Source organism: Neofelis nebulosa, chromosome 4, assembly GCF_028018385.1.
Source record: "Neofelis nebulosa isolate mNeoNeb1 chromosome 4, mNeoNeb1.pri, whole genome shotgun sequence".
Classification (NCBI taxonomy): domain Eukaryota; kingdom Metazoa; phylum Chordata; class Mammalia; order Carnivora; family Felidae; genus Neofelis; species Neofelis nebulosa.
The window spans coordinates 95,316,010-95,338,686 of NC_080785.1; the positions used below are offsets into that span (position 1 = coordinate 95,316,010).

The following is a 22,677-nucleotide window of genomic DNA, read 5'->3' on the forward strand; positions in this document are numbered from 1 at the left end:
GAAATAAAAATAAACAAATCCGATTATATATTTATTTTTTTTAATTTTTTTAAATGTTTTTATTTATTTTTGCGACAGAGAGAGACAGAACATGAGCAGGGGAGGGCCAGAGAGAGAGGGAGACACAGAATCGGAAGCAGGCTCCAGGCTGTGAGCTGTCAGCACAGAGCCTGATGCAGGGCTCGAACCCACAGACTGTGAGATCATGACCTGAGCCGAAGTCGGACGCTTAACCGACGAGCCACCCAGGCGCCCCCGATTATGTATTTAAAATCTGACTTACACCAGAGGCTAATTGGGAGTGATCTGTCTTTCCATCACTTTCAAAAGATAGGCTCTCCACCCTCTCTGAGCTCTAAAGTCATCCCAAACTTCCCAGAGCCTGTGTACCGGCAGTCCATTCTCCACGTTGTCCTTCAGAAATATCACCTAAGACAGGCGGTGCCATCTGGGCGCTTCTCACATTCTGTAATATCCTCTCTTCCTTCCTTTCGAGGAATGACGCTCACTCTCTTGAACCGTCCTCGCTCTCCTTCGGCACCCTCTGTGAACACTGTCCTGGCCTCTCTAACCCAAAGAAAACTCCCTGTCCTGACTCTCTGGGTCATTTTGGTCTACCATTAGCAGGACTCTGTAAAATTACCCCCAAACCTGATTGTTTCCTATGAGTTAATCTGATCTCCAATAAATAGATGATGAACTCCGTGAAGGCAGGATTGGCTCCTTGAGTCCTACGCATTGGCACAGTACTTGTGCCTAGCTGATGTTCAGTAAGCCTAACGAAATGACTCTGAAATTTACAAAAATAGTCACTGCTTGGTTTTCTTACAAAGTTCTCTAGGTGTCCTCAACATACGAATCAATGTACACAGACTTCCCAAGAACATATTTGTTGTGTGAAGGCAGGTGTGCAATACCTGCACTTTATGGAACCACAAGATTTTTTTTTTTAAGGAGCATTTCTTTAAAAATAGGAACTAGTTTAATGTGACAAAGAGGAGTTTTTATTTATTTATTTATTTATTTACTTATTTATTTATTTTAATTCTATTTTTTAAATTTATATCCAAACTAGTTAGCATACAAAGAGGAGTTATTAATGTTGAAAATCTTGACTAATTCTAGGTAGGGGAGAAGCAGGAAGACATTGCAGCCAAGGCCAATGGGTTCAACATCGACCCTTATATTTATTTGTAGGCTTGTTGGAAAGCTTTTAGACTGAGATTCAGGCAAAGAAGGAGGTGAACTTGTCGCAGTAATTTTCTCTAGATCATTCTTTGGCCAACCTGTCTTCCTGCTGCAGAAATCATTCAGAGCCAGATGGGCATATGAGAACAAATTTACTGCGCTCAGCGTTAAGAAGATGGGCCCACCAACTCCTACTTTTCAAAGAACAAGGGAATCTTGAAAAGATGATATCATTCTCTCAGTCCCTGGCCTGGTTTTGAGGTGATAATGTGTCCAGTAACCACTGCAGGGTTCACAGTAGCCTGCTCTCTAAGCCTTCCGGTTTGGGGGTGGGGGTAAGGGAGCCCTGTCTGTTTGATCAGCAGGCAAAATTTTCCCACTCAGGCTTTTATCTCTGCAAAGCTGAGAAGCATGTACCATCTTGAAATTTAAAAAAAACCAAAACTGTACAAACTTGAAACTAACATGTCTGAAGTAGCGGGTGCCAACGACACCACCGACGGCACTGCTGATCAAAAGGAGGTGACAAACAACTTAGTTTCCGTTGGGTTGAGCATTTGCCGAAAGAAGTAAACGGGTTGAACTTTTACAGTTGAAAGCAACTCTTGAAAGCATTGTCTTTCCCAAGCCAGTGCGGGAAGGAAGAGCGAGAGAAGGCAGGGAAACGTTAGTCCCATTGCTGGGGCACCCTCGGCTCGCACTGCACGGTACCCTGCAAAGTAATGCCGGACGGGTGACACGCTGGTCCTCCCCAAAGTTTACAATTCCCCTAGGAAGTGACTCTTCCCTCCCGGCGCCCCACAACCCCGGTCGGCACCGGAGCGATGAGGGCGAGAGAGCCAACTACGAGCTCGCGCGGAGCAAGCGGTCGGGGACACAGCGGGACGCGGCCGAGTGTGTTTCACCTGCACGTTCCCTTTCTCTCCTTGTAGCTACCTCATCCCTGAACTCCCAGCTCCAGCAGCTCCAGCAGCTCCAGCAGCTCCAGCCGCCGCCGCCGCCGCCGCCGCCCGCCGGCCAGCACCCGCCGCCCGGCCCGCAGGCGCCCCCGCAGCCCCCGCAGCCGCAGCCCCAGCCCGCCCCGCCCCAGCAGCCGCCTCCCGCCTCCCAACAGCCGCCGGCTCCGCCAGCTCAGCCCCAGCAGCAGCCTCAGCCCCACCCCCACCCCCCGAGCCAGAACCAACCGTCTCCGACTCAGCAGAGCGCGAGCCCCCCTCAGAAAGCCAGCCAGTCTCCGGGACATGGCCTTCCGTCGCCGCTCACGCCACCCAATCCTCTGCAGGTATGCTCCCCGCCCCGCCCCGTGAGCTCCGGGGGACCTGTCCTCGGGGTCGCGCCGTCCCCCCGCCGCCCCCCACCCCCAGGCCGAGGGCCGGTCAGACTTAGCACCCAGGTCTGCAGCACCTAATTCGAATTGATCTCCTAGACGTAGGGAAGAGGAAGCAAATAGCAGGCGGCTGGGGATGCATGTAAAGGAAACAAATAGAAGCCCATTGATGTTGCCCTCCAATGGATAAATGTGTTCTGTTTCCTCCTGTGAGAGGCCGGCACTGTAAGTGCACTTGTAGCCTGTAATAATTCCATTTTATGATACTTTCTGAAGGCAGCAAAGATAGCATCCAATTAAAATTATTACCAGCACAGTTTTGTAGCCCCGTGGAGAACTGCATCTCCTGTCCATGAGGCATGGTGGTTATTTCTCTATATTATGAATACAACAGTGTCTTACCTTAAGTACTTTGTGCTCTTTTGTTTCTATTTTTCTAAAGACTCTCTGGGGTTAGGAGGGTAAAGAAATTCAGCCCCTGGTCTGTGTCCCAGATTCCAACCATTCCAACCACGGACTAACAATTCTCTAAAATTATGCAAACAGCCTCAACAAATCTGCATCTTTATAAAATAATAAAGCTTCTATACATTGACTTTTTTTACCTTGAGGCCCAGGGCATCAAAAATAGATATTCAGGCTAACTACCAGAGCTTATCCTTAATCGACCATCATTCAGGAATACAGAACTTTAAAGTTCAGAAAGCCATTCTTAACTTAGATTCCTCTAAAATAAATTAGCTTCAGAATATAATGACTGTGGTGTCAACACCTCAGATCCAGAAATTAATAGCCCAGGTTTTGACTTACATAGTGATGTTTTCCCCAGTGAGACGACAGATGATTTAGTGCATTGGTGATACAGTGACAAAGTCCAACAAAGTGAGCAGCCCATACACTCATTTCAAATGCCAACTCAACCCCCTCCTTGATTCTGGGGCAGGCGGCCCTCCCCTACCTGAGGACAATAGCCATGAGTCCCCAGGTCCTCAACAGCAAAGTATGCAAGGCCACACTAACTTGACACACAGAGAGGCCAGTGGATTTAAACTTAGCATTTGAGAACTGATTTTGTTTGTTGTCCCCTAACTTTGTTGCTATGAACTTGAATTCTCAATGGTGGCCCCAAGTTTTCCTGGAAATGAAACCATTTGGGTAAGATGAGTAATTGCATTTTCCCCGGCACTTGGGTCGTTGTTGCTTGGAAGGTGAACGTTCTTTTGAGTCGGGTTTGAATGTGTATTTTTTTAAAATCTTACAAGTGCGAGACAACATAATGCCTTTGACCTGGGACTGCCATGAACGCAGGCTATAAAAATCTAAAGTGTGCACTTGGCACCTACAGAGAAAATAGGTACAATCAAACTTACAAGATGCATGATTGCAGCCATCCTAATGTTTTTAGCATTTGGAATTCAACTCTATTATTCCAGAGAATGAGTTTAATGCTTTTTAGGAGCAGTTAAATTAGATGGACCTACACACCATATGATTAAACACTTCCTCTATGTGAGGCACCCAAATAGGAGAAATTACCAACGAAAAGAACTTGTACTGCTCTGAGGGATGAAGTTACTTAGCTCAGTCCCCAGTTGTTGTATCCAGTCCAGTGTTCCTTACAGTGGAGCGACACTTTGAGCTCTGTGGACATCAGTCTTTTCTGAACAGTGTCAATATCTTATAAATCTCTATTGGCCACTGAAAGTCAGATGTAGACAATCCATTTGAATGGCTGTTGATAGGACTTGTGGATGAGGTGACCTATCAGCCTCATGGAAATAAATTCCAACAGGAGAACTTCCAGAAGTCATTCAATGGTTTCCTATGAAAATCCAGGGGACCTGTTGCGTTTTGTGTTGTTTTTGCAAGAAATGAAGGCTGAGAGTCACATTTCTTTCTTTACAACCTTGAGAGAATATTCTTTTTTGCTATTAGGGTTTTAAAAAAATTTTTTTTAATGTGTATTTATTTTTGAGAGAGATGGAGACAGAATGCGTGTGGGTTAGGGACAGAGCAAGAGGGAGACGCAGAATCCGAAGCAGGCTCCAGGCTCCAGCTGTCAGCACAGAGCCCGACAAACCCACCAGCTGTGATTTCATGACCTAAGCCGAAGTCAGATGCTCAACCAACTGAGCCACCCAGGCGCCCCTTTCCTATTGAGGTTTTAACTCATAAACTTAACAAATACATTGGTAAGGTAATACTCTTAACTTCTGTGGATCTAATGCATGACCACTGAAGGAATGATATAGTAAAACATTTTAAAATATTGCCAAGTAGATAGAGAACTAATTTTTAAGAAGAAAAAGGTTTTTTTCCCCCCTTTACTATAGGCATGTGTAAAGAAAATGAAGAATTCCATGGTTTTGAAATACTGTTTTCTTTCTACACTAACTGAGGGGTTTTTGAGTTTGTGGAACATGAAATGTTTGAACTTTCTAAAAAGAAAACTTTAAGAGGACCTGCAAAGATATTTAACTCTCAAAGGTAATGATCTTTATGCACCGGAGTAAAGTGTTTTTGTCTGAAGATGATTAAAAGAACAAAGATCAACTAAAATCAGATATGACATTTTAAATTCTATTTTACAATTCTTTGTTTTCATGTGGGCTTTGTCCTTTTACATTGTTCAAACTCTGCTTGCGAGAGAGCAGTTTAGAACTAGGCAACTTAGGTTGTCAGGGAAAACCAGGAATTCAGAAGGTTTAAAAAACAACTTCGGAGAATAATAATTATTTCTACAAGTGTACAGAGGCTGTCACATCTTCAGAAAAACATAATAAATGTAAGTGGCTTGTGTCAGTCTAGTTGGGTGAGGTCATTTCTCGAGATGAAAATTAAAAAAAAAAAAAAAAGTGAAGGGAGCTGGCAGGCTGTATCACTCTAGACTGAAACTCTCCAAATAGTTCTGGTTGAGTTTTGCTCTACTATTGCAATATAAGTTTTCCACCCTTTTACTCAATTCCATGAAATTGACTGCATTTACAAAACCAGGTTGTTGCTTCAAGACAGATAGGAGTCTTGAGTATTGTCACTTCAGAGCACTAATTTTTGGTTGCTCAGGGTTATAGGGGAGCTGGGTGTCTAGCGTGGGTACCAGAGCTGGCCCCTGGAGGGCTGTCTTTGGAATCTCCATGGGCACTCGAGAGCTACCCACCCACAAATTCATTCTCAGGAAGGATGAGGAGAGAATTTATACTTCTCAGGATAAATAAGAAAAGCAGACTTGGGTTTACAAAACACACCTATGAGTTGAATTTAATCCTTAGGTTTCAGGATAAATATCAATCCATACTTCTTACCTTTGCCCTAACCCATTGGCCCCGGGCTGTGCCAGAAGCTGAAACTAGACATACAGAATGGGTTGGGCAGGAGCAGATCAGAAACATAAATGGAAGCAACTTTGGGGAGGAAAATATAGGGTCTCATCATTCCTAGGTAGAAAAAACAATGTACGGTTTTAATTTCAGCATATAATTTTGATCTGGATAAAGACCCTGTAAGCATAAGAATGGTGAAATACCTCCTTTCTGTGACCTTTGAGATGGCTTTTCTGGAGACCGTTCCTTGGGAGTCTGTATTTGCACTAGGGAAATTCTAAACGTTGTGTAAAAGCCCTGATGCGCGCATGCCCTTTCGTCAGTGATCTGGAGATAAGCCGGATGTGGTTGGAGCCTCGTCACAGTGCCATGGGAATAGGGGGGCTCCAGGGTTTGAGGTCTTACTCTCGTTCTGACCCTCCTCCAACTAGCTGACAACTTTGGACAAGTCACATTAGCTCTTTGGACTGCGTTTTCCTTGTCTGTTAAATGTGTGGTCTATATAATTTTTAAGATCCTTTTCAGGCCTGGGAGTCTATGGAAATGTTGGTAGGCCTGTAGAATAGTATTGGCTATTGAAAACTCAGTGGTCCTGAAGATTCTGTGAGTATTCTTCAAGGTCAGGTTAATTTCTTCCCACTCAGCTGGGTGGCAGAGTGGAAAGAAAGTGGGGACACACATAAGTGGGATAATGATAGCAGAAGCAGATTTTATCTTAGCCAGAGAGTCCAAATTAAAGTCAAGTTTTTATCCTCAGAGAGTCACTGCTGTAAACTGTGGTCCCAGATTGCTTTTCCACACCTATGCATTAGAGGAGCTTACGAAACCAAATGCTGCATTTAACCTTGGCCTTCTGCATGTCGTCTTGCATGGCAGGAGGCAGGATAATCTTTTCCCTTTCTTGTTGTATTGCACATTTTAATAAATAACAGAGGGAGAGAGAAATCCATGGAAGCAGTTAGGGGAGGGAAAGTTATCTATGCTTGTTGAGGAATGAGGGGCATGGTCACCTCCTCAGAGGTGAAGTTGCTCGAGAGATAGTATAAAATTGCTCTCAACCATGTGCATTTGCTAAGGGAAAGGTCTTGTTACCACTCAGGCACCCAGGAGTAAAACTGCATCCATTCCACCTCTGCTATGCAGTGGACACAGCCTCCTGATCTTCTCATGTGGGACGTTTTCCCACAAAACTTTCAACGCTAAGTTCCAAAGTGTGTGAGTGATAGAGGGTGATATATTATCACCAAAGAGCCCAACCCCTTGAGAAGCAGTTAGAGGCACATGACTTTCATCCTTTGAAAGCAAATTGATCTCCAATGGCTTCTTCCTATAGAAAGGCTCAATGTAACACTGCATGTTAACTAACTGGAATTAAAATAAAAACTTTAAAAAAGAAAGGAAGGAAGGAAGAGAAAGAAAGAAAGAAAGAAAAAAGAAAAAAAGAAAAGAAGGAAGGAAGGAAGAAGAAAGAAAGAAAGAAAGAAAGAAAGAAAGAAAGGGAGGAGAGAAGGAAAGAAGGAAGGAAGGAAGGAAGGAAGGAAGGAAGGAAGGAAGGAAGGAAGGAAGGAAGGAAGGAAAGAAGGAAGGAAGGAAGGAAGGAAGGAAGGAAGGAAGGAAGGAAGGAAGGAAGGAAGGAAGGAAAAGGGAGGGAGGGAGGGAGGGAGGGAGGGATGGAGGGAGAGGGGCTCAGCACCCTGGGCCAACCTCCTTTCTCCCCAGCAGTTAGTCTTCATTTAACCTGGAATGAGTTAAAACTTTGTGAGACTAAGTTTTTTCATCTATAAAGCGAGGGGGTAAAATGAGACACTCTCTCGAGCTCCTTCTATTCTATTTGCAGTTTTATATCACAAACCTCTGAAACTGGGTTGGGTGACCCATGCCGGTGCAGGGGACAGAAACAATCTTTGTCCTCTCTGCTCATCCCAGGTTCTCAGGCTGGGCCCATAAACTAGACTCACAAACGACAGACTCACAGGAGAAAACCAAACAGGAGCTTATTAGCATGGGCGTCACCCTTGGGAGCACTCAGTGATGTGCAACTCAAAGCGGGTGGTTAGAACTGGGGTTTACGTAGCGGTGGGTAGCGTTTTCACAAAAGAACAACACATTCGTAGAGAAGGGACAAGACAAAGGAGAAGGACATGGAAGTTCCAGGGATGGCAAGTTGTGAGAAAGCAAATATGTGAGGAATTGCCCAGCGGTATGGGCTGGTTTCAGCAAGATCTGTTATACAGATTCCTCGATTGCTGAAAAGGCTCTCGGGTTGTTCCCAGTCATCAACTGCCATCCTTCCCGGTAGAGAGGGAGGGGCGGGGCACGTCTTTACACATTTATGCCCTGCTTTTGGCAAATAGGGAATGTCAGAGAGCTTTTCTTATATCTACCTGTTTTTAGTTGCCTTCGGCTTGAAATAATCCTCATGCCGAAGTGACACGTTTGGGGGTGGCATATTCTGCTACCCTTTGCAGGCACATTCACCTCATAATCCCTTTGTGGCCTTGGTGATTCTAAAAGAACTCAGACATCTTCGCGCCTACACGGGGCTGAATCACTGTAGAATTCTCCTAACCTGGACCAAGACTAGGGTGAGGCAAGGGAGGCACTCAGATGCAAGATTCAAGCCGCCCCCCCAAAAGGCAATTGTCAAGATAGATAATATTTTAGTGCAGTGTTTCAAAAAATCAAAATGAATGCCCAAATCCAAGATGAACTGAACATCAATTTTTTAGATACAGGATCAGTAACAGTCTCGAGTCGTATTGGAGTCTGAGGCAAGAGGAAAAAGTCAGTAATGCTGATTTTGTGGATCATGAATTTTTCACATTCGTTTTGATTCTTTTAAAATATCACATTAGGGGCGCCTGGGTAGCTCAGTCAGTGGAGCATCCAACCTCAACCTCAGCTCGGGTCATGATCTCGCAGTTCATGAGTTCGAGCCCTGTGTCAGGCTCTATGCTGCCACTCCAAGCCTGGAGCCTGATTCAGATTCTGTGTTGGCTTCCCTCTCTGCCCCTCCCCCACTCACACTGTGTCTCTGTCTCTCTCTCAAAAATAAACAAGTAAAAAAAAAAATAAGTTAAAAAAAATCTTAATATCACGTTATTCATCTTGATTACTGTGTTTTGAAGCAAATCCTTAAACGTTGTGCCTGAGCTGAGTGTCTCACATCCCTCAACTTTAACCCTCACTGTTTGGGTTGAGCTGGCAGATATTTTCCAAGGCTGGTGGCATTCTGTCCACTGTAAATTCCATTCAGGTCTTGGATGCCATTTTCTAGTTGAACTTGAAAATGGCATCAAATTTTGCACAATCCAAAAGCAAGCGTGTGTTTTACAGTGGATTGGGGCTTACTTACCAAACTGCGTATGCATGGATCTAATAAACCAATCATTGTGATTGAATTGAAAAGTGTTGACAGTTAATAATTGGTTTGGCTGACATTTTTCACCCAACTGATTTATGGTTTTATGAAATCCAGTAAGTTTGGTAAAAATGGTGGAAATATCACGGTGTAGGCAGCATCCTCCTAGAGCAACTCAGGCTGTGAGGACCTTTCAAAAATGGGAAGAGTCCACACAGTTGTGCATAAGACTTCCTCTCAGGCTAAAGAACCGAAAGAAAATTAATTATTATGGAGGACAAAACCCATCTAAACCCAGAGAATTATCATGGAGATTAAATACAACATACTGACGGAAAGGCTTTGTGTGTTATAAGTATGTTAAGCAGCTGTTGATTATACCACAGATATGAAACAGTACGAATTTATTTCTGTGTATCCCATCGTCTGGTAAATTGAGGGTTCCATGCATCGTTCATCCATTCAGCAAGAGTTTGGGTGGGAAATGGGAGTCCCTTTACCCAACCGTACTCAGCACTGAATAAAATAAACAAAACATACTTATCCACATTCTCTGCAAGGGACAATTTTTCCTTTTATGAAAGAAAGAAAATCTCCTTAAAAAAAAAAAAAACACCTCAGTTCAACATTACTGACATTTCAAAGAATTTATTACAAGCATTCGAGATCCGGGAGGAACAACAAAGTTTATATTGCTTTGAGAGTGGCAGGGGGAAAATTAGTTTACCAAGAATATACTTATATACTGCGGTGCTTCTTTGTCATTGTCTAGATTTACCATTTCTGTTACTGCTGGGTAGATTAGTCAAATCATGTAGAAAAGGGCTTAACAAAGCAGGCAGCGTGTTCACCCCACTGACTATGGAAGCTCACGTCAAGTAGCGACAGATAGGAAGGGTGCCAGACTCAAAGCGGGGTGGGGAGATTATTGCTGCATTTGAACGTGGCAAGCCGTAACTCCCCCCAAGGAAAGCAGCGCCTCTCCGATCATGACAGTGGGCGGATCTGAGGCTTGTCTGCCCTGCGCTCAGCAGTGAGACTGGAGCCACACACAACGTCCAGTCGCATCACCCTGTGTCGGATGTGGCTCATAAGCGAATCTCAAAGTCTAGTTCAGAATAGTTCTGAAAGAATTTTGCCTCCATGTGCATAGATGCAGGCTTTAGTGGCAATTTGAGATGTGCCGAATGTGCTGGCTGGCACTTCGCTCTGAATGAGCAAAATAACAGCTGGTATTTGTGTTAATGCAGTATTCTTGGGCTTGCATGATCAAGCGTTATTCCTCATATTTTAGCCCCAATTCATTTCCCACAGGTTTGGGATACATTTTCCACGGGCTTTTAAATTGACTTCCACAGGATAGACCTGCAAGTGAAGGTTCTCTGGGTTGTAAAGAAAGCACTTCTGTCATTATCTGCAAACATTTATCAAGCACCTGTGGTGTGCATGGTAGCCCCAGGAAAGGTCTGCAGAGCAATGTGGGGCCATAGAGAGAGCATGGTCTTTAGAAGCAAACAGACTTGAACTTGAATAAATGCTGGCTCTGCTGAGCACTTGGGTGAGGTCAGCCCATCGATTTCCTCATTGGCTGGAGGGATGATATGGGGACTAAATGAGATGGTTTCCATGAGAGGATCTAATTCACTTCCTGACAGTTAGCTGGCACTCAAAAAATACCAGAATCCTGCCTGCCTTTCTTCCTTTTTTGTCTACAGACATTATCATCCAAGGGAAACAGGAGACTCAACAGACCCACTCAAAGTTGAACAGAAAGCAAATAGTCACGGGAATATAAAAGTGCACATGTACACAATAACATTGCACACTGCACACTACGGAAAAAGCCACAGAAGCTAGAATGAGGCTCATAATTACACACAAGTTTTGCAGAGTTGAGTCAGAGAGGTGAGGGGGACTTCTGAGGAGGGGGACACAGCAGAGGGAAGTGGGGACACCTGCAACAAGGGCAAGTCTGCATGCAGGGGAGCAGGAAGAAAGAGAACTGTAGCAAAGTGCTTGTGTAATCTTAAAGAATTCTCACTTCAACCCGCAGAACCTCAGATTCTCCATCAATGTTATTAAGAACCAAAACTTTTTTTTTTCCTTCTAAATTCCCAAAGTTGTGGGTTTCAGTGTGTGGGTGAACAGGAAGAATCTTGGTGATCCCGGTTCTGCCACTAACTGGCTGCGTGACCTTGCACAATCACCTAATCTCTGGGACTCAGTTGTGTCACTTACTATATGAAAAATTTGTATTAGATGATCTTAAAGTCTTTTCCGGCTCCACATTCTATTCATGAAATAATACAAATAAGGCAGTTTGGATTACACGGAAAGAAAGAGCTATGTATGTACAATAACATAACCCACAACACATACACAACACTCAAGAAAGACTCCTGATAGTATGTGACCAATATATGCAGTATGTTTGGAAATTTACAAAGTGCATTTTAGAGACATGATTTCATGCTTTGGTCTCATGGAATGACCATTATCATTTATCAACTGTATCCGTGTATCTTATACTCTCTGAGTACTTCAGCCTCTCATTTCCTTCTCACAGTAGCCCAGAAGAGGCAAAAATTATCTTCGTTCAAATGCAGGGCAAAGAGACTGTCAGAAAGCTGAAGGAACTTCCTCACCATTACTGTCAGACTTCAGAGCATTCTCCGTTTATATTGTTCTGCCTCTGCAATGTTCGTTTGGGTCGTTGGTGAGCTATATATTCTCATTTCCCTATTTGGCTGCCAGCATTTTTGAAGGCAACATTTCCCGAAGTGCCTTTCATAAAACACCAGGCCAAAGAAATTACATTGAAAATAGATTTCATGGTAGGTCAGATAGATAGATAGATAGATAGGGACCATACCGTATGCCTGTCCTAAATACTTCTCAATGAATAGCAGGACACTGAAAGTTAAAATACATCCCACAGTAGAGATGTCTAGTCAACATTATCTAACCAAGAAATTCTCAAACTTATGTAACCACTGAACCTTTTTTTTTCACATAACACAAATTAATATCCCATGGAAAATCCCTCAGCAACCACTGTTCTATGGCTCCCTTCTCTAACTTAATACAGCGTCCGCACAACTAAATTAACCTTGCATTTCCTTATGCAAGGAACATCTTGCAAAAATCCACAGACCAAATCCCATGGACTGGACAGTAGAGAAAAGAAATTACAGAAAAATGGGGAAAGAGGGGAGAAAACACTCAAAAGCAAAGCAAGAGCAGGGAAGGCTGAAAGCAAGGTTGGTCCTTACAGTTGGCAATGAGAAAAACCACCTGGGTCAAAAAATGAAGGGAAGGTCTGGCTGGCTTGCCCCTCATGGCGGCTGAGGTCTTGGGGGGCTTCTCCTTTAGCTGGGCCTCCCCTCTTCGTCTTCTTCACTGCCCATTCTTTCTCCTGTTCACACATCACTGCACCTGGAACTGTGCCTCCCCATACCAGGGCACAGAGAAGTGACAGGGTACCACTGGCCCCCATGGCCCCTGGCAACACCACTGAATCAACAGGACAGAGAGGGCATGCATCCTCCTCACCACACTCCCGCCCTCCTGGCTCTTGACTGAGAAGTTTCCAGTGGTCAATACCCTGACCACTTCCTTCTCAGCCTCTGCATTTTAAGAGTGGTTGGAATCCAAACAGGTGAAGCCAGTCTGAAATCTGTATGGCAAGCCGGGTGTAAGGCCTCTAGAGCACCAGATTCCGAAACTCTCTGTCTGTGGCACATTCTCTCAGTAGTAATGCTCCCATCCTGGCTTGTTCTCTCCCTTTCTTTCTTCCTTCCTTCCTTCCTTCCTTCCTTCCTTCCTTCCTTCCTTCCTTCCTTCCTTCCTTCCTTTCTTTTTCTTTCTTTCTTTCTTTCTTTCTTTCTTTCTTTCTTTCTTTCTTTCTTTCTTTCTTTCTTTCTTTCTTTCTTTTCTTTCTTTCTTTCTCTTTCTTTGTTCTTTTCAAATTGTTATTTGTTTGTTTGTTTATTTTAATGTTTATTATTTATTTTTGAGAGACAGAGAGACACAGAGCAGGAGTGGGGGAGGGTTAGAAAGACATAGAATCCAAAGCTGTCAGCACAGAGCCTGACACGGGGCTCGAACTCATGAACCATAAGATCATGACCTGAGCCGAAGTCAGATGCTTTAACCAACTGAGCCACCCAGGCGCCCCTCAATTTTTTTTTTAAATTCTAGCTAGTTGACATACAGTGCAATATTGGTTTCAAGAGTAGAATTCAGTGATTTATCACTTACATACAACACCCAGTGCTCATCATGACAAATGCCCTCCTTAACACCCATCACCCATCTAGCTCATCCCCACCCACCTCCCTCCATCAACCCTCAGTTTGTTCTCTATCTTTAAGAATCTCTTATGGTTTGTTTCCCCCGGCTCTTTTCTCATTTCCTATTTTAAAGAGAGAGAGAGAGTGAGCATACTTCAGAGGCACTGGTGTTTTCTTTCTCCTTCATCCTCCACTGTCGAGAACTAAATTGGGCATTCTGGCTTCAGTACAGAGACAAGACAGAGAAAGGCGCCATGTTGAGAATGGCAGTTCCAGAGAATTTTCTTTCGTGTGTAAGAGGAATCCACGTGGCAAAGCTTCAGGTGCTCTTTGGAGTGGCTGTCCATTGAAAGGACAATTCCGAGTCCTTGGCCACTCAGTGGGGATGGCTGTGAGGCCATGGATGAACCCCACAGTGGTGGGGGAGTGCCCTGCAGGTAGACGCTGACAGCTCTCTTCTAGGAACTAGTGGCTGTCATTTGAAGGCCCAGTTGGGCTCTGATCAATGCAACTTTCCAGCCCAACACATTTCGTCTGAACTGTCGTTTGACTGGGATCAGCCTGGCGCCAGCCACCACTTAGTTTTCTACACCAGAAGACACTTCACTGTCATAAAAGAGAAGTAAAGTCAGGGATCTCCTTCTTTTCTCAGCTGGGCTCCATATCCTCCCTGAGGCTGGCCGCTCTTTCCCGAGTTGAGCTCTGTGTCATTGCATTGTGAGGTTATGAATGTGGCATTTAAAGAGAACAAAGCAACACTGAAGGGTTCAGAGAGGAGAAGATTTCAGAGAAACCCTCTCACTTCCCCCAAGGAAAACTCCCCTGAGTCTGGTTGTCTTGGAAACTTGTATGTTGTAAATCAGGGGGAAAATAATCTTGTATGTCGGAGGTTCTAAAAATTAACAGTCCTTACAGTAATTACCACGTCCGGCATTCTGCACCCCGTGGAAAGAATTTGACCAACCTTGAGCTAAAACCAAATGGTCCTTGGAAACAACCTGGACAAGGCAGACAGTTATTAGAGGCAGAAAGCAAAAATGGGGTATTTTCCAAGCTCCCTGAGTATAAATAGCTCAGTGAATACATTTTAAGCATCTTCAAGGCACAATCTGCATACCATTTTCATTGCTACTGAACATCCTTAAGTGATAAAGTAGGTATCTTCATACCAGAAAGGCAGGCCTCCATGTAATCAAATATTTTCTGGGCCACAGAGGCCCATTATCCCACTGCCTTGTCTGACCTCCCTCCCTCTTCTTGGCTCACCCAAGCCACATCCTCTCCAAACAGCTGCGGCCGTGCCCACACTGCATTTTGTTCAGTTCTTTGCGTTTTGATCAACTCTTTGCGTTCTTTTTTTAGGAGAACATTTTACAAACTCAACGGCAAGGGTTCTCACCGTCAACTGCACATTGGGATTACCTGCAGAGTTTCTTTTTAAATCCCAAGGCCGAGGTCCCACCCAAAGATTCAGATTGAACTCTAGTGGGGCGGGTCACGGTTATCATCATTTTTAAAAGCTGTCCAAGTGGTTCCAATGTGGAGCCAGGGTTGAGGATAACTACCTATTGTCTTGTAAATAGGCTCACAATTATTCATTTCTAAAAGAGCAAATTCCTACCTCTTATTTATACAAAACGCTTTTTACATGCAGTGTTGGTTGCAGGAGCGGTGCTAACTTTTATTCTACAATATAATAAAACTAGGTCTTCGTTTCTAAAAAGATTGAGCTGGTGTGACTTCTGCCCTCCCCCTCCCCAGATTCACAGCCCACCAGGAAATGAAAACGACCATAAATGTACTTTGTTATCCACTGGAACCTCTTCCAGACTCTGAAGGTGGGTCATTAGCCAGTATTTGCAGAAAAATCTCACACCTTGTGATTCACCTCTGACACTCAACATAGAATAGGAGAAATAAATAATCTTTTAACGCCCTCTGCAAATAAGAGTTTATGAGATGCCCAGTCTGATGCTAGATGGCGTCTTATCCAGTCTATACCTGGGCTTCTCAAGCTTTTATTTGCATATGAAGCCCCCTGGGATCTTGATAAATTTACACTCCAATTCAGGAGCTCTGGGGTAGAAAGCCGACTCCAGATTCTGCATTTCTAATGAGCTTCCAGGTATGGTCCAAAGCTCAACAAACCTTAGATGTCCCAATAGCTCACTTCATGGGTCAGAAAGTTACAGGTAAGGACCTCTAAGAGGCACGATGCAAACCAAGGTCTATCTGCCATAACACCTTGTCTACTGTGCTAAATCTGCCTCTTTTTAGTCTTTTTTTCATTGTGGGATTTTCCTCTGTTTAAAGAGATCTCATTTAAATCACGGAACGATTTCTTCCTTGCAGATGAAAACGGAGGTAAATTGCACAGTTGGAAGAAAGACTCTCACTGTCCCCTGTCTGGTCTTTCTTGTAGCTCCTGATTTAAGTTTCAGTCTTATCATTGCTCAAGAACAAGAAACTCTGCAGTTACAGGGGAGGATGGGGCCATACATTCTTCTCTTTATTTGGTAAATATACCAGTTTCGTGGAACTGTTTGTACCCAACTGAAACTCAAAGAGATTGAATGGTCTGTGACCACTGAGAAATCAGAGAAGTCAGGGAGTGTCGTTCCAGGTTTTAGGCCCAACACCGCCTGGCTATGCGACTATGAAGATCACACCTTCCTGCGTTTCCATTGTCTGTTGTACAGCCATGGAAGCACAGTTGACACTGTCTGCTTCCGTTGTGTGTGGGGGGGGCGGGGGGAGTCTTCTCTTACACCATCATTTCAAGACGCTTTTTCAGGAGCAAAAGCCGAGATACACATAAAACGGTAGCAAAATCATCCTCCAAGTGTAGAGTCCATACAGAATTAGAATGTCATTCTTTTTACCTGCCAGAAGATCCTAGTGTGGTTTGTAGAAGTCCTCTACCCTCTTTATTAGAAGTGTGAGAGCTGGCTACAAAATGACATTTGCAGGGGCACCTGGGTGGCTCAGTTGCTTGAGCGTCCAACTCTTGATTTTGGCTCAAGCCATGATCCCAGGGTCGGGGGATTGAGCCCCACATTGGGCTCCACGCTGACTGTGGAGCCTGCTTAAGATTCTCTCTCTCTCAGGGCGCCTGGGTGGCGCAGTCGGTTAAGCGTCCGACTTCAGCCAGGTCACGATCTCGCGGTCCGTGAGTTCGAGCCCCGCGTCAGGCTCTGGGCTGATGGCTCGGAGCCTGAAGCCTGTTTCCGATTCTGTGTCTCCCTCTCTCTCTGCCCCTCCCCCGTTCATGCTCTGTCTCTCTCTGTCTCAAAAATAAATAAAAAACGTTGAAAAAAAAAAGATTCTCTCTCTCTCTGGGATGCCTGGGTGGCTCAGTCGGTTAAGCGTCCGACTTCAGCTCAGGTCATAATCTCATGGCTTGTGAGTTCGATCCCCACGTCAGGCTCTGTGCCCACAGCTCAGAGCCTGGAGCCTGCTTCAGATTCTGTGTCTCCTTCTCTCTCTGCCCCTCTCCACTCATGCTCTGTCTCTGTCTCTCAAAAATAAACATTAAAAAAATAAAAAAAATTTTTAAAAGATTCTCTCTCTGTTTCTCTCTTTCTCCCCACCTCCCCCCACCCACCCTGGCCCCTTCTCCCCTGCTTTAGTGCATGGTCTCTCTCTCTCTCTCTCTCCCTCAAAAAAAAAAAAAAAAAGTGACATTTATATTAAGCATCTTCTCTCCAGTCACATCTGCTTTCCAAAGTGGCCATTCCTGTTCGAATGGAGAATTTGCTTTGTGATAATTGGGATCAGTGCCATCATTGTGAAGCAATGTATTCTATATAAAATGCAAGAAATGTCTTCAAGAACATCCACCCCTTTAAGGTTCTTGGCATGTTGTTTCGTGTATCCCGTAGGTAAGTGGGTGTGTAGACCCAGTAACCCAGGCAAATCCTTAACACTCGCCTAATGTCTGCCTGTAACAGATTGGACAGGCAGGTCTTTATGATCATAAGGCTTTAGGAAAAAATAATCTCATTCACATCTTCATCTTCAAAGGACAGGAGAAACCCAACAGAACTTGTACCCATATCAGTCACCAGGCTTAGGATCCATCATGGATTGACCTAAAAGAAAACGAATTGGGAAAATAAGGTCTTAACCCCCGTCAACCCAAGTCCAATATGTGGATGGATGTGTGTTTGCATTAAAGGGGTTGGACTGTATGTGTATTATGTAACTTTTTTTTTTTTTTTTTTTTGAACAATGAACACCTTTATTCCATGACCGAAGATAGGAGGGAGGAAGATTTGTTTGCCTTTCTGGCTTTGATTTTCCTCAGAACTCTAGCTCCTTGCCCCCTAGCACAGAGCCATCTGCTCGGCCATGCTGGCCTGGTCTTGAAGCCATGCATGGGAGCAGCTTGCCCTGCTGGGACTGTACCTCCAGAAGATGCTGATTTGGGCATTCTTTTTCCTGTCATCATATTTCTTCTGAATTTTCTTTGATCGTTTCTTGTAAAATCTCTTCCTCCTAGGGAGTCAGCTTGGCCCCCTTCTTGCAGCCCAGGGGCAGTGCCTACTGGGACTCATCCCACTGTGGGTACCGTGTGCTGTCGATGAGCACGATCCAGTTCTTTGCCCGGGTCTTTGTGTAGACCAGTTCATTGTTGGATGCGTCATAGACAACCTCTGTAATGCTTGTTTTGCATGTACAACATTCAGAGCCCCTGGAGAAGTAAGTCCCCCACACCCAGCCTCAAGCCAGGGGACTTCTTATTGCCTCCCTGAATGCAGACTGTGTGTATGCCGGTGGGGAGAAGGGGGACAATCTTATTGGTGGGGGGGTGGGGGGCTTTCCAGCTCATACTTCTGCTTCTTGTGGCGGGGCTTTCTCTCAACCCCATCTTGTGGCACTCAGGCCAGTTGTCCTGAGAGATGCCCATCTCTTGCGGTGCCCGCTGCAAAAAAGCTGTGATGTAGACTTTAAATCTTCATGGGGCACCTGGGTGGCTCAGTCAGTTAAGAGTCCAACTTCTGCTTAGGTCATGATATCCGGGTCCATGAGTTCAAGCCCTGCGTTGGGCTCTGTACTGACAGCTCAGAGCCTGGAGCCTGCTTCGGATTCTGTGTCTCCCTCTCTCTCTAACTCTCCCCAGCTCACACTCTGTCAACAACAAACGTTAAAAAAAAATTTTTAATCTTCATAGTTACATGTATGTGTGCTCCATACTTGCGTGTATGTATAGTTGTGTTTATTGGTTATATATACACACAGGCACGTATTTATTTAAAAAAAAATTTTTAGAAACACCCACTCAGGGATTCTGTAAAGTGTCCACTTATAGGGTTATCCATGTAGTTTGGACAGATCAGCAAAGTGTGAGCACAGGGGCAGAAATGACATTGTCTGGGGTTTTCCTTTCTTGCCTTTTCTGCCTGGGACGTTTCCGAGAGAATGACTAAGCAGTGCCGGAGATTATGAATTTGCTTAAGTGTGAATGGCTGATTGCCGGGTGCAGCGCCCGGCCCTCCCCGAAGGTGATTGACTGGGGCTTCAGGTCCTCACACTTGATGCCCGGATTTGACTCGGAAAGTCTGCCAAGTCTTTTACTCGGAAATTTATCTTAATTAGATCTGAAAGACCTGCCACAGTAGAATAGTCACACCGATTAAAATGAAAAACAGGAGAAATTACTGATCAAATTAATCATAATGTCGGGTTACAGCTGTAGGTCTGATGTAATTTGCCACTCCAGTGAGTTACATCGGCCCGGCCCGGGAAAGGGAGCTGGCTTTACGCTGATCCGTAACACCCGCCCGCTCCAGGCGGCCCGGCAGGAGGCTGATTCCATTCATTTTCTTGGCTTGCTCTGACCTCCCTGCTGCTACTAGAAACAAATCAGGCACCAAACAAATGGAGGGGGGTGGGGTGGGGACGGTGAGTGGGGAGGTAAACGAGAAACATTCTCTTATCCCAGCGATTGTACGACTTCAAAATGGTGAGTCGTTTACAACTTGGCTGGGCAGGCTTGGGGCTTTGTTGCTCGTTGGGGTTTTCGCTTTTGTTTTTCGTTTCCACTTAACCTCATTTTAGTTTTACTTGTGGTGACCTGACATTGATTAGATGCAGAACGGGAATCAAAAGGTCAGAGGACAAAATCTTTGGCCCTAAGCAATGAGGAAAAACCTTTAGAAAAATCTCCTTGCCAACATGGCTCTACAACTGGGGCATGGATTGAAATAATGTGAAGTGTCACAGCAGAGAGGAAGAAGCCCCGGCTATAAGAGCTGATTGTCCCCACGAGGGTACAGTCCTGGTATTCTGATCTTTAAATTAACATCCCTTTATACCCTACCTTGTGTTAGGGCGGGGTTGGGGAGCAGTTGAGTAGGTGAGTAGGTGGAGTATACTATATTTTTTTTTTTTTAAGAAAACAAGTCAGAGACTAGGCTCTTTTCAACAAATAGCCTTGACTCCGAGCTGTGATTCACTCAGTGTTCACAAAACATATCGCCCTATTAGCAATACAGAGAAGGCACCCTAAAGGACACCCCAATCCAGACATTCTGTTGGCTATTCTCAGAAGTTAGAATTTAGGAGCAATGTAGGACTCCTTCCAATCAGTTCTGCTCTATCCCTAGCTGGGGGTGGGGTGAGACTATGGGGGTTGGAGTCCTCTTAAAACAGAGGTGACTGGGAAGGTACAGAGAAAGGAAGCCTCCTTTCCATTCAGTGGCGATCAGATGACTCTGGAGCAGAAAGTTCTTCCTTTGTGAACATACGATGGGTTGTCCAAATCCCATTTAGTCATCCTGAGACCAGATGCTTATACCCTTTCATCTCCAGTGTGAAAAGGCCCCCATCCTTTCTTCATCCCACCGGGAATAAATCTGGTACCTTTTGTAAATGAGGGAGATAGGCAGTCACAGAAGATAAGGTGGCCTTGGCACTCAGGAGACCATGCCTTCTGGACCTGTCTATGGCTCTTTATGAAGATTTAGGTGGAACAGTGTGCCCAGACTGGGGAAGGATATAACAACCACGTTTTGAGTGGTTACTATATTGGCTTAGTTGTTTGTAACCAGATTTTTTTAAAGAAAATAATAATAGAGTGTAGAAAATACCAGGGTATATCATACATAATAAAGCTCTTTATTTTTTCTTGAAGCTTCTGTTTAAGTTATATATGTGTAGATCTATGTATATTGTTATATATATACATATACATATATATATATATATATATATATATATATATATATACACACACACACATAGAGAGAGAGAGAGAGAGAGAGAGAGATTTGTCCATGTGTTTATTTGTGTGTGTATATGTGTGTGTGTGTGGGGGGGGGTGTATACATAGTAAAGCCTTGGTTTGTGAGCATAATTCATTCCAGAAACATGTTTGTAGTCCAAAGTACACGTATGTCAAAGCAAATTTCAAGAACCAATGGCTCAGTTGTGATCATGTGACATTCAGCATCATGCACTAACTCATACTGCAAGACCTCACTCGTTTATCAAGTTAAAATTTATTAGAAATCTTTGCTTGTCTTGCAGAACACTCGCAATCCAAGGTTTTAATATATATATATTCTATGTATGTATGTGTGGGCTTGAGTTGTCAAGTGTATTTCTTACTGTGGGACAAGGTCGGAAGAATTTGAAGAACCTTGCCCTGGAGTATCTAGCTCTTCAGGGAGGCAGAGGTGGGGAACCTTAGATATATGGTGGGTCACAAAGCAGCTTTATCAGAGTCCCAACATACTGAATGTGATGATGAGCTCCTAAACACTGAACACTATCCCCAACAGTCAAAAAGACCTAAACGGTTATGCCATTCACCACCCCCCCCACCCTGCCACACACACACACACACACACACACACACACACACACACACAATGCAGGGAAGGAACCTCAGCCTTCTACCCCCAGCCCTGTGGTTGAAAACTCACAAAGCATTCGTAGTTTAACCATCCTATTAAATGAGAAACTGAATAACATATTAAAAGCTCACAAAGCAGTCCCACCGAAAGTGAATAGATCACTGCAAAGAAAGAGTGAAAGCAGGAGAGAGAGCATGGTGGGAAGGAAGCAGGGCCTCACGCTGATTTGGGCTCTTGGAGCATTGATCAAGGGAAAAGCCTCATCCGGAGAGTTGCAGGTTGGCAGCCAGGTCCGTGGGCTCCGGTCAGAAAAATCGTGGGCTGGAGAGCTGCACATCAAGGGCTCCTGCAGTCTCTCTCTGTTGGTTGTCCCACCTGGTGTGACCCAGGCCAGAGCTAGCATCATCCTCACTGCCCTGGCCTTCCTTCCTCTCTTTTCTCCCTGTTCCAGTCCTCTCTGCAAACCCTGCCAAGCTAACCTGCCTAAAATAATACTTAATTGCATCCCCCTCACACAAAAAGCCCCCTTCTTAGCTTTCTTAGCCTGAGTGCTCTGTCCTGCCCTCCACCCGGTCTCCCACTGCCTGAAGGCCCCCGCCCCGGCTCTGCTGGGGCCCTGCACACCTGCCCTCTTCACCACTGCTCCTCATACTTCCCTGCCCTTCCTACTCCCTGCACGCTTGTCCAGCCCTCATAAGTGCTCTCCTCTTGGACTCACGCATTTGGCACTTAGCACGTGCCCTCCGAGTCTTTTTTTTTTCTTACCCCATCTATGGACAAGTTTGTTATCTTACTTGAATTATAAGCCCCTGAAGAACAGACACTGTGTCTCACACCTCTGTACATCCCAGGACTGTCTGTAATTGTTGTAAGTGGTGATGTCTCATTTCACAGTTATTCATTTCACAAATATGTAAGTGCCTGTTATCTGATGATCTTAAATTTGTCTGCAGAATTACTCGAAGATAACAATTACTACTGAAAGAAATGTTATGCATTTACTTTTATATTTAGAGCAATGCCTGGCACATAGTAAGGACTACAAAAACCTTAGATCTTGTTATGGTTATGATTTCTTTCTTTCTTTTTTTTTTTTTTTTTTAGTGTATTTTTTTTAGTAATCTCTACACCCAACATGGGGCTCGAACTCACAACCTCGAGATCAAGAGTCGTGTGCTCTTCCAACTCAGCCATGATTTCTTTGAAATTGTTTTTTTTAACACCATTGTCCTTTGCACTATCTTCTGGCGGGCTTTGGGAAATGCAGAGCTTCATTTAGACTACTTCAAATCAGCCTCTTTCCTTTGGGAGGAGATGTACATCAGAGCAA

General features: G+C 44.5%; 1 protein-coding gene and 1 pseudogene across 8 annotated transcripts in view; one reads left to right on the forward strand and one right to left on the reverse strand.

The window, feature by feature from the left end:
* Positions 1 to 22,677, forward strand: part of POU6F2 (POU class 6 homeobox 2) — a 495,570-nt gene that overhangs the window by 366,958 nt on the left and 105,935 nt on the right. For all 8 annotated transcript variants that reach the window (XM_058725457.1, XM_058725452.1, XM_058725455.1 and 5 more), the window contains one exon: positions 2,121 to 2,470. In XM_058725457.1, the coding sequence (XP_058581440.1) occupies positions 2,121 to 2,470 (350 nt within the window). The remainder of the gene's footprint in view (positions 1 to 2,120; positions 2,471 to 22,677) is intronic.
* On the reverse strand, positions 17,704 to 18,397 carry LOC131508328 (small ribosomal subunit protein eS8-like; annotated as a pseudogene).